Genomic DNA, 12,834 nt, shown 5'->3' on the forward strand with positions numbered 1-12,834 from the left:
AACACTCACCCCACCCACTCATCTCCCCTCCCAACACTAACCCCACCCACCCATCTCCCCCCTTTCAATACAACGCACCCTGGGCTGACAATGACGCAACAATGCCTGCCCCTCCCCCATACTCCCAGCCGGAGCTCGGACCGGCACCGGGGGCGGATGCGGGTTTGTTTCGGGCGGAGCCTGTTGGTTCTAAACTGATCACTAACTTGACCATAGTTCACAGAAAGCCAGCGAGCAGCTCCACGTCGGTCTGAGGGAGAGGAGGGTCACTGAGAACGGGAAGCTCCAGTCGAGAAACTACGGCCGTTGGAGCTCCCCTGAGGGGCTGAGAAGGCCGGAGCGCGGGGCCCGGGACCGCGGCCTGCACCGCGCAGAAAGGCACCCGCCTGCCGGCCGGCCACAATGTCCATCTTCACTCCCACGAACCAGATCCGCCTGACCAATGTGGCGATTGTGCGGATGAAGAAAGCGGGGAAACGCTTTGAAATCGCCTGCTACAAGAACAAGGTGATGAGCTGGAGGAATGGAGCGTGAGTATCCTGATGGCCATGCAGTTTGCGCGGGGAATTCAGATCTCCCCTCGTCGGTTTAATTAAAAATCACACAACACCAGGTTATAGTCCAACAGGTTTAATTGGAAGCCCTAGCTTTGGGAGCGCTGCTCCTTCAGGTGGCTGTCGAGGTTAAGATTGTAAGACAGAACTTATAGCAGCAAGACTTGCAGTGTCATTGAGTGTAATATTAAACAAATTTAGCTAAAGTGTGTTAGTTTTGGTTCTTTCATATGTAAATGCCAGAACTTCTTTAAAGTTACATTCTCAAGATAGCTCTTAACAATAGGTGTCATCCCAACTCAGTTAATACATTGAAGGTGTGAATTTAAAGTCTGTGTCCCAATGTTAGGTCAGACTGATTTATATTTCTAAAGTGGGATTTAAGGAATCTTACATAGATTCATGTGGAGTTTGAACAAAATAAAATATAATTCTGCAAGTAGACATTCACCCCACAAACGTGGGAGCAGGGGAGACCGAGTGAGTGTGTGCCTGTGATGTGTGTGGGGGGGTGAGTGTTTGTGAGTGTGTGTGTCTGTCTGAGTGTAATGGGGTATAAGTCTGAGAGGGTGCTTGTGTGGGGGTGTATGTGTGAACATGAGAGCGAGTCTGTTTGAGAGTGAGACAGAGAGAGAGAGAGAGTGTGTATAGTGTAGTGGGGTCACCTGTAGTGTGACATGAACCCAACATCCCAGATGATTAGATTAGATTAGATTACAGTGTGGAAACAGGCCCTTCGGCCCAACAAGTCCACACCGACCTGCCGAAGCGAAACCCATCCATACCCCTACATTTACCCATTACCTAATACTACAGGCAATTTAGCATGGCCAATTCACCTGACCCTGCACATCTTTTGGACTGTGGGAGGAAACCGGAGCACCCGGAGGAAACCTACGCAGACATGGGGAGAACGTGCAAACTCCACACAGTCAGTCGCCTGAGGCGGGAATTGAACCCGGGTCTCAGGCGCTGCGAGGCAGCAGTGCTAACCACTGTGCCACCGTGCCGCCCACAAATGAGGCCCTCATGGGTACCGAACTTGGCTATCATCCTCTGCTCAGCCACTTTGCATTGTTGCCTGTCCCAAAGTCCACCTTGGAGGATGGTCACCTGAAAATCTGAGGCCGAATGTCCCCTGACTGGGAGGGAACACTCCTGGCTAGTGATTGTTGCACAGTGTCCATTCATATGTTGCTGTAGCTTCTGCTTGGTCTCGCCAATATACCATGCCTCAGGTAGATAGACAGTCAATGTTGGCTGAGTCACATGAGTACCTGCTGCTTATGTGGTGGGTGGTGTCCCCACATATAATGGTGGCATCCATGTCGACACTCTTGACACATCCTGCAGTGTCTGCCGTGACAGGATTGTATGGTTTTAATTATTCTGCAGTTTTATATCAAATCATGAATCTCTTAAGTAATTGTGTTTTTGTGGTCGAGACATTCTCTTTTTGATCAACTATTTACCCTTACTAGTGCATACATCTGTAAATTGTGAATTCAGAACAGAATTTTATATATGATTTTGTTTGCCAGAGGTTTGATTTCCAATGGAGTTGTTGTGACACAGACAATCAAACCCAGTCAGCCTTTTTAACCTTTGTACAGATGGGCAAAACAGTAAAATTAAAACAATCAAGTGCCCTCAAAATTGACCCCAATAGTTCCTAATCAGACTTTTGAATAACTAATCCCAAATCTACAAATAAACAACAAGGTAATCTTCTTTGTTCTGAAGAAGGGTCACTGGACCTGAAACATTTAGTCTGATTAAGTCCACATATGCTAAATGTGCTGTGTTTTTCCAGCAATTTCTGGGGTTTTTTATTTCCAGTATCTGCATGTCTTTCTTTTTTTAAACAAGGTAAAGTAATTTGCCTCTGCTTTACACCCCAAAAGCTTTGTTTCCAGCCCCATTCACATAAAAGATAAACAAAGGAACAGTTAAGGGATAACTTAAAAAAAAACTGGGCCGATTACTTGAGTAGTTTTCATGATGCATTGTTTCATAGACATAGATGATGGTTACTCTGTTGATTTTCTGAAGATGTTAATCAGAGTCACCTTTGCAGCTCACTCATTTCATTTTCTAATCTGAGCTTCCAAGAGCTGCTCATGGGAGGTTAGGCAAGAAACTTTCAAATGTTTGTGCTGTTGCAACAGCCAGACTCTTTCTCACAGGAAAACATAGTCCAATTCAAACTCTGGCTGCCTCTGCCATAAGGTTCCAGGTACCATTCAACATCTACCATCTGCTGGAATATAAGGTCTTTTCCAGACTTGGTTCAACTAATTCCCAGGGTCTGACCTTGTCAACTTCTTCTATTTTTTAAACACAATTCTCTTAATTGGTGACAGAGAATCTGCAGAACCTTTTGACCAAGAACCAACCTGGAATTCATTTCCAGGCTTTGCCTCATGAATAAACAAGAGCTTGCTTGGTCGTCATTCTTTTAACACAAGTTGTTGCCCACAGTCCTAAAGTCATCTTGAGATCACAATTCCCAGTTCACAGCTCCAAACCAAAGTCGATAAAAGAATAAAATAATGAAAAATCAATGTGAGCTTTAACAGAGTCCAGTATTATACGTTTGACTTGTGTCTTGGGGAAAAAAAATGGGTTTATGGTGATAGAAATAATTAGTAATGTTACATTCATAGATAATGTAAAATAGTTTTGTTATTTAGAAAGGGAAGGATCTTTGGGTTTAATTCTATATGTACGAGTTAGCATAGTTCCCCATCTTAACATTATTATTATGCATTTTTAGTGAAAAGGATCTTGATGAAGTTCTTCAGACTCACACTGTATTTACAAATGTATCAAAAGGACAAGTGGCGAAGAAAGATGATTGTATTGCAGCATTTCAGACAGATGATCTGACTGAAATATGTAAACAGGTTAGTTTTGATCAACTACATAAATCTCCGTTAAAACGATGTTTTAATGCATTTGTTAATAGATTTATTTAAATTCACAATTATTTCAATTTATTTTAATGATCGTGACATTGCTTGCAACAAAATTAAAAAATATGCTTTTTTAAATTCTTTCATGGGATGGAAGCTTCATTGGCATTGCAGCAGCATCTGTAATTGCCCTCAATGTGTTCATTTCTACTTGAACCACTGGAGTCTATTTGTGTAGGTAGGCTCAAATCACTGCTAGGATTGGACTTTCAAATTTTATACTGGCAAACTGAAAGAATAGAGATCTAGTTCCAAGAATATGGTACCAAACAAGCAGACTGAATGGTACTGAGCTTTTTGCTTTGTTGGTGCTGAACTCATCTCGTCAACTGAAGAATCACAGTCCTGATTTGTGCCTTGTAGATGGTGGACCAGGCTTTTGGGGACTCGGGAGGTGAGGTGCTCCAATTTGACAAACGTCCATTAACCGTTAGTCTATTTCCAATCACTATGTCCCTTTATTCCATGATCTATAACTTTACTCAGTTTGATTCACAAGGCAGACTTGTATCTGGTGCCTTGTTCAAGTTCATGAACGCAACACACAAACAGAATTACCTCTTCAAAGAACTTCAGGTTAATACTTTCACTGTCCTTTAGATGCAACTCATTTGAGCTCCGCCTCTTTTAATGCATTCAAGGGATGTGCTTGTTGTCAACTGGGCCAGCATGTATTGTTTATCCCTGAATTCCTTTGAGAAAGAAGTGGTGAATTATATTCTTGAGCTTTTGCAATCCATTTGGTGCAGGTAACCTCACAATGTTATTTGGTAAGAGTTTGGGATTTTGAACCAGTAGCACTGAAAGAATAGCAATACGTTTCCAAGTCAGGATGGTGGAGTGGAACTTGGAAGTGGCAGTGTTCCCATGTATCTGCTGCCCTTGTCCTTCTAGATGGTAGTGGTAGTGAGTTTGGAAGATGCTGTTTATACCTTGGAGATGGTATTCCTACTTTGTGTCTATTCTGGAGTGGGTGAATGTTGAATATTTGGTGCCAGTCAAGCAGGCTGTTTTGTCTTTTGTCCTGGATGTTGTCATGCTTCCGGAGTGTTTGAGCTTCGCTCATCCAGACACGTGGGGACAGTTCCACCACACCTCTGACTTGTACCTTGCAGATGGTGGACAAGCTTTCAGGAGTCACTTCTTGACTTACTTGCTGCAGGATTCCTAGTCTCTAATCTGCTCCTGTAAACACTATTTGTGTGGCTAGTTCTGTTCAGTTTCTGGTTGAGGTTAACATCCAGGATGTTGATAGGGGATTTAGTAATGGTAATGCCATTGAATGTCAAGGAATGATGATTAGATTCTATCCTGTTGGAGGTGTAGATTTGTGACTTGTATCACTCATACAGCTTGACTGATGCTTGCCACTTGTTAGTCCAAAGCTGAATATTTTCCAGGTCTTTCTCCATTTGGATATGGACCTCTTCAGTATCTCAGGAGACACAGATGGTGTTAAACAATGTGAAATCATCAACAAACATCCCTACCTCGGACCTGCCCTCTGTCAGAAGGTAACGATGAAGCAACTGAAGATGGCTGAATGTGGAGACTATCCAGAGGAATACCCAGGGGTTATCCTGACCACCAAAACCATAACCATGATTCCCATTGACTCTTTGATGCCATGGTGGGTCAAATGCGACCTTGATGTCAAGGACAGTCACTCTCGCCTCACCTTTGGAATTCAACTCTTTTTGTCCATGTTTGAACCAAGGCTACAATGAGGTCAGGACCTGAGCGGCCATAGAAACCCAAATGGAGGGTTAGTGATCAGGTTATTTATAAGCAAGTGCTGCTTGATAGTATTACCATCATTTTACTGATGATTGAGAGTAAGACTGATAGAGCAGTAATTGGCTAGGTTGGATTTGTCCTAGTTTTTACATACAGTTTCTGGCTATTTCCCACATTGGGTAGATATCAGCTGTACTAGAACAGCTTGGCTAGGGTGCTGCAAGTTTTGGAGGACAAGCTTTCAGTTCGATAGCCAGAAGATTATTAGACCTTATTGTCTTGGCAGTATCCTGTGACTTCGCCCATAGTATTTGCAGTATCCCATGCCTTCAACCGTTTCTTGATATCATGTAAAGTGAGGCAAATTGGCTAAAGACTGACATCTGTGACGTTGGAAACATCCAGAGGATCCCAAGATGCATCATCCACTTCCCAGTCTGGCTGAAGATGGTTGCAAATGCTTCAACTTTTTATATTTTACAATAGTGTTTGTCTTGCCCATCTTTGAGGATGTGGAAGTTTGTGGAGCTTCGTCCTCCAGTGAGTTGCAGGACCACAGAACTCCAATCTGATCTATTGTTTGTGGAATCTCTTAGTCTTATCTATCGCTCACTTGATCTGTGTTCTAACTTAACCAGTTTAACAGCTCATTTTCACGTTTGCCTGTTGTTGCTCCCTACATGTCTTCATTGTCAATGGTTGTAAAACCAACTTGTTCACTAATGCTCTTTATGGAAGGAAATCAGCTATCCTTACTAGTCTGGCCTACATGACTCTACTCTCAGCAATGTGGTTGGCTCTTAACTAGATGATGAGGGATTGACAATAAATTATGTCCGAGCGAGGGATGCATATCCAGGGAACCAAAGAAAAATCTTGTTTGGTGCATTTGAGATTTGTCCCTCCTTCCTTGTAGGTGCGATGTTGTAAATTTTTGATTGGCATGTTGACTGATTAAATTATCCCATTTAATTTAGTTTGTGACACTGGAATTACATTTACACATTGGCTGTAATCAGAAATAGCAGCTATTGATGTGGTTCTATTGTAGTAACTACATAACTACGTTCAGTCAGGAATATTTGACAACCACTTTGTTCGCAAGCGGCCTCTAATAAATATAAAAATGCATTTAGCAGTAATGATCAGAAAAGCTGCTAAAAATAAAACTTGTTTTTTTCATAACATTTCAGGACTAGTTCCATTTTTAACTAAACTCAAATCTTTTGCATACCTAAATGTTTTCTTTGACAGATTCTGGTGAAGGGTGAACTACAAGTATCTGATAAGGAACGACATGCCCAGCTCGAACAGATGTTCAGAGACATAGCAACTATAGTAGTAGAGAAGTGTGTCAACCCTGAAACTAAGAGACCTTACACTGTAAACCTGATTGAGAGAGCCATGAAGGATATCCACTATTCTGTGAAAGCCAACAGGAGTACAAAACAGCAGGTAAATTTAACATGAAGCATTAACAGGGATGAAATGGGTTTTTTTGATTTTACAGAATGTATTTTGATGGTCATGGTCCTGAATAGTAAGTGAGACTTCCACAAGTTATTGTAGCGGTTTCTTCAGAATGAAGAAATACTTCAGATAAATATAACCTGAAATAATTAAAATTAGGATTTTTATTTTATGTCATCGGAGTAGTTTCTTTGTCTTAAAAACCATATTTGCTGTCTTGAACTGCTCCTTGAGTTTCGAAATGCAAATTTGAGAATTCAATCATTGAAGAACTTCTTTTAAGTTTCTTGCATTTTGGAATGATCCATTTGCCTCAGTTGGTCACACTCTTGTTTCTCAAAGTTCAAATTCTATTACAGGCTGCTTTTAGTCATTCGATGCAGTAGTCACTGGCAAGACTGGCATTTATTGCCCATTCCTGTTTGCTAAATGGTTGTAGTCATCAGTTGCATTTTTTAGCACATATTGTTGGTTTATGGTTCAGAAGGTTCTAGTGTTGAAGGACCCTCAGGCAAACAAATAAATTGAAGTTGGAGATCTAATAGAAATCAGACCTGTGCAACTGCTATCGAATATCAATACTATACTGTAATTAAAATAAATCATAATTGTTTTGAATTAGTTTCATTATAACTTCCTCTTAATGGAATGATATTGTCATAAATTCTACCCAATAATAAATGACCTAATGTTTGAGATTGAAGTAATGTTTTTTTCATTTCTTTTACAAAGGCACTTGAAGTAATAAGATTGCTAAAGGACAGTATGAAGATTGAACGTGCTCAAATGAGACTCAGACTCAGGCTCCCAGTAAAGGATGGAAAGCGTCTTAAGGAAAAGCTGAAGCCATTGATTAAAGCAATGGAAAGTGAAGAGTTTGCTGAGGATTTAGATATTGTAAGTTTCACTTCAATTCCTAGGTTATTCATTTCCACTGATTTGAGATGAAAAGTGGACAATTTTATCCCAAACGTTGGTCAAATTATTGTCATGTACTTGAAATAAAATGATTTATTCAGCATTATAGATAAGTGAGCCTTAATGTAAATAGATTAAGTTGCAGAAAGCAAGCAGCAAAACACTGATCGCGGTCTCTAAATGCTGTTAAATGTTTTAAAAATTATCGCCATAAAATAATAGCACCGATGATTTCAGGAAGTGAAAGCCTACAAAGATGAGCAGGAAAAAAGAAATTATTTCCAGTGGAAACTGCTCAACTGTCTCTGTTTTAATGCTGTGTCAGCACTGGATTCACAGATCTCAGACTGCACAGCAGCTGGAGTCCTCAGCTGGTCTAGTCTGGAATGGCAAGAAGATAATCCGATAGATTTCAACTCCTGATTGCTCATTATCAGCCCTAGCTAGGAAACATAGCTGTGCAAATGTTAAGTTGTCACACATTGGGCTAGCTGTGGGTTCTTGATGAAGGGCTTTTGCCCGAAATGTCGATTTTGCCTGTCCTCTGATGCTGCCTGAATTGCTGTGCTCTTCCAGCACCACTAATCCAGTAGCTGTGGGTTCTGTCTCTTCCTGGCTTGTCATTATTCATGGTTTAGATTTGTACATTGCTTCTGCTCAAGGGGCTAACTCCATAAGAGTTAACATCTTGCATAGAAGATAGCACGGAAGGACTGAGCAACTTAGAAGTTCAGTATATTTTTCCACAACAAACAGGGAAGATGTGAGACCATCAGAATTTAATTTCTGAAGATGAAACATATGAGAGTTTTCTTTTCTGGGGCAGGAAAAATCCACAATTCCAAACAAAAGGCAGCGTGTGATAATACTCATGACATGTCTTTTTAAAAATAAAGTGAAGGGAAACAAAAATAGGAAGGCCAAACGGAATATGAAAGGAAACATTTTCTTAAAGAACAAAAAAAAGAATTGGGGTGGAACCATTTTTAGGGATGAATGTAGATTACCTCATGGCTGAGAGATAATCAGGAGTTATACAGAGAAAACCAGACAAAGGCTTCCTGTGTCAGCAGGGGAAAATGGAAGAAAGGAATTTAAATAGCTAGCATTTCAGGAATGGCGATATCCAATTGATATTGATTGAGATAGATGTGCCATAAAAATGAGCAGTTCTGAAAATTAACATCTTTCCTGTCTTGAATACATATATTAAGAGTTCAGCAGACAGAGTGGAAATGAGGTTAGGAGGTTTATCTATATTAAATCATGAGGGGCATGAATAGGATAAATCCAGAACTAGAGGGCATAGGTTTAGGTTGAAAGGGGAAAGATGTAAAAGGGACCAAAGGGTCAGCTTTATCAGGCAGAGGATATGGGACTAGATTGAGTTAAGATATCTAATCTGCATGGATTTGTTGGACCAAAGGGTCTGTTCCTATGCTGTATTTCAAAATTATTATAATGTGAAGATCTTTTTCACAAAGAGTTACTGAGGAAAATTAAGCATGATTTACAATCGATAATTCCTTATTGAAAAAGGATTGAGAACAATTGGATTAATGGTAATAGGTGCTTTTTGCTATGCTTCTATCAGCTGGTTTACATCACTTCTGCTTTTACTTTTTTAGGTGTGTTTGATTGATCCTGGTTGCTTCAGAGAAATTGATGAACTAATCCGAGGTGAAACAAAGGGAAAGGCTTCGCTGGAAGTTCTTAGCTTAAAAGAGGTGGAAGAAGGGGATGAGAAACTTGAATAAATATGAAAGCTCTAGTCATCCAAAGTCAATAAACTACTTAAGTCACACAGCTGTGTTAAGTTTTCTTAAACTATACTTGTACAGGTGACCATATTTCTTCAGTGGAAACTCAGAATTAATGAATGAAGTGGCAAATATAATTTTTATCCATAACCACTTATTTAACATTTTTTCTGGTGTTCAGATTGAGTTTTTCTTTTCTTACAAATTAATTATTTAATTAAAATATATTAAATACTGAAAGTGTTATTTTTTAATCATTCATTTAAATGGTAATGGAGGAGATATGTAAAAGCAGATTTCTTTGTCCTGGATGGGGGTGTTCTTGAATGTAGTTGCAGCTGCTTTTCTCCAGCGGAAAACATTGCATCTTGACTTGTCCCTTATGAGTGATAGAAAAGCTCTGTAGAGTTAGATGAGTCACTCACTGCAAACCTTACTCTCCTTTTACTCTCTGTTGCAGGTATAATTCAAACCAAGTTGGTCCAGTGTATTTTCTTGTCAAATTTGATCTTTGGGCACTGGGTATTTAACAAATGTGATTTCAAGGAAAGATAACAATTATGTTATTTAAGTGTAAAGTTACATGCTACTTAGAGTCACAGAGGTGTACAGCATGGAAACAGACCCTTCAGTCCAACCCGTCCAGGCCGACCAGATATCCCAACCCAATCTAGACCCACCTGCCAACACCCGGCCCATATCCCTCCAAACCCTTCCAATTCATATACTCATCCAAATGCCTCTTAAATGTTGCAATTGTACCAGCCTCCACCACATCCTTTGGCAGCTCAATTCATACACATACCACCCTCTGCATGAAAAAGTTGCCCCTCAGGTCTCTTTTATATCTTTTCCCCTCTCACCCTAAACCTATGCTGTCCAGTTCTGGATTTGTTGACCCCAGGGAAAAGGACTTTGCCTATTTATCCTATCTATGCCCCTCATAATTTTGTAAACCTCTATAAGGTCACCTCTCAGCCTACGACGCTCCAGGGAAAATAGCCCCAGGCTGTTCAGCTTCTTCCTGTAGCTCAGATCCTCCAACCCTGCAAACATCCTTGTAAATATTTTCTGAACCCTTTCAAGTTTCACAACATCTTTCCGATAGGAAGGAGACCAGAATTGCATGCAATATTCCAACAGTGGCCTAACCAATGTCTTGTACAGCCACAACAGGACCTCTCAACTCCTGTACTAAATACTCTGACCAATAAAGGAAAGCATACCAAACGTTGCCTTCACTATCCTATCTACCTGTGACTCCACTTTCAAGGAGCTATAAACCTGCACTCCAAGGTCTATTTGTTCAGCAACACTCCCTAGGACCTTACCATTAAGTGTATAAGTCCTGCTAAGATTTGCTTTCCCAAAATGCAGCACCTCAAATTTATCTGAATTAAACTCCATCTGCCACTTTTCAGCCCATTGGCCCATCTGATCCAGATCCTGTTGTAATCTGAGGTAACCCTCTTTGCTGTCCACTACACCTCCAATTTTGGTGTCATCTGCAAACTTACTAACTGTACCTCTTTTATGCTCACATCTGAATCATTTATGTAAATGGACAAAAAGTAGAGGACCAAGCACCGATCCTTGTGGCACTCCACTGGTCACAGGTCTCCAGTCTGAAAAACAACCGAACACCACCACCCTCTGTCTTCTACCTTTGAGCCAGTTCTGTATCCAACTGGCTAGTTCTCCCTGTATTCCACGAGATCTAACCTTGCTAATTAATCTCCCATGGGGAACTTTGTCGAACGCCTTACTGAAGTCCATTTAGATCGCATCTACCGCACTGCCCTCATCAATCATCTTTGTTACTTCTTCAAAAAACTCAATCAAGTTTGAGACATGATTTCCCACGCACAAAGCCATGTTGACTCTCCCTCCTGAAGAAGGGCCTGTGCCCGAAACGTCGAATCTCCTGTTCCCTGGATGCTGCCTGACCTGCTGTGCTGTTCCAGCAATAAAGTTTCAACTTTGATCTCCAGCATCTGCAGACCTCACTTTCTCCTCTCCCTAATTAGTCCTTGCCTTTCCAAATACATGTACATCCTGTCCCTCAGGATTCCCTCCAACAACTTGCCCACCACCGAGGTCAGGCACACCGGTCTATAGTTCCCTGGCTTGTCCTTACCACCCTTCTTAAATAGAGGCACCACATTTGCCAACCTCCAGTCTTCCGGCACCTCACCTGTGGCTATTGGCAATACAAATATCACAGCAAGAGGCCCGGCAATCACTTCTCTAGCTTCCCACAGAGTTCTCGGGTACACCTGATCAGGTCCTGGGGATTTATCCACCTTTACCCATTTCAAGACATCCAGCACTTCCTCCTCTGTAATCTGCTATTTTGCAAGATGTCATCATCTATTTCCCTACAGTCTATATCTTTCATATCCTTTTCCACAGTAAATACTGATGCAAAATATTCATTTAGTATCTCCCCCATTTTCTGTAGCTCCACACAAAGACTGCCTTGCTGATCTTTGAGGGGGCCTATTCTCTCCCTAGTTACCCTTTTGTCCTTTATGTATTTGTAAAAACCCTTTGGATTCTCCTTAATTCTATTTGCCAAAGCTATCTTATGTCCCCTTTTTGCCCTTCTGATATCCCTCTTAATTATACTCCTACTGCCTTTATACGCTTCTAAGGATTCACTCGATCTATCCTGCCTATACATTACATATGCTTCCTTCTTTTTCTTAACCAAACCTCAATTTCTTTATTCATCCAGTATTCCCTATACCTAGCAGTCTTTCACCCTGACAGGAATATACTTTTTCTGGATTCTCATTATCTCATTTCTGAAGGCTTCCCATTTTCCAGCCGTTCCTTTACCTGCAAACATCTGGCTCAATCAGCTTTCAAAAGTTCTTGCCTAATACCATCAAAATTGGTCTTTCTCCAATTTGGAACTTCAACTTTTAGATCTGGCGTCTATCCTGTTCCATCACTATTTTAAATCTAATAGAATTATGGTCGCTGGCTCCAAAGTGCTCACCTACTGACACCTCAGTCACCTGCCCTGCCTTAATTCAAGTTTTGCACCTTCTCTAGTAGGTACATCCACATACTGAGTCAGAAAATTGTCTTGTACGCACTTAACAAATTCCTCTCCATCTAAACCTTTAACACTACGGCAGTCCCAATCTATGTTTGGAAAGTTAAAATCCCCCACCATAACCACCCTATTATTCTTACAGATAGCTGAGATCTTCTTACAAGTTTGTTTCTCAATTTCCCTCTGACTTATTTCTTATTTCTCAGTTCCACCCAACTAACTTTCCTGGATGGATTTCCAGGAATATCCTCCCTTAGCACAGCTGTAATGCTATCCCTTATCAAAAATGCCACGCCCCCTCCTCTCTTGCCTCCCTTTCTATCCTTCCTGTAGCATTTGAATCCTGGAACATTAAG

The 12,834-nt window shown here is 40.9% G+C and overlaps 1 protein-coding gene across 1 annotated transcript; it reads left to right on the forward strand.

The window, feature by feature from the left end:
• The first annotated feature begins 100 nt into the window (after positions 1-100).
• sbds (SBDS ribosome maturation factor) lies at positions 101-9,654 on the forward strand. The gene is made up of 5 exons (XM_043718613.1): positions 101-530; positions 3,331-3,460; positions 6,521-6,721; positions 7,469-7,633; positions 9,283-9,654. Exons 1-5 carry the CDS (start codon positions 403-405, stop codon positions 9,409-9,411), a joined length of 753 nt encoding a protein of 250 aa, XP_043574548.1. The 5' UTR covers positions 101-402; the 3' UTR covers positions 9,412-9,654.
• Positions 9,655-12,834: the final 3,180 nt, after the last annotated feature.

The sequence above is a fragment of the Chiloscyllium plagiosum genome, chromosome 28 (genome assembly GCF_004010195.1).
Source record: "Chiloscyllium plagiosum isolate BGI_BamShark_2017 chromosome 28, ASM401019v2, whole genome shotgun sequence".
Lineage (NCBI taxonomy): Eukaryota > Metazoa > Chordata > Chondrichthyes > Orectolobiformes > Hemiscylliidae > Chiloscyllium > Chiloscyllium plagiosum.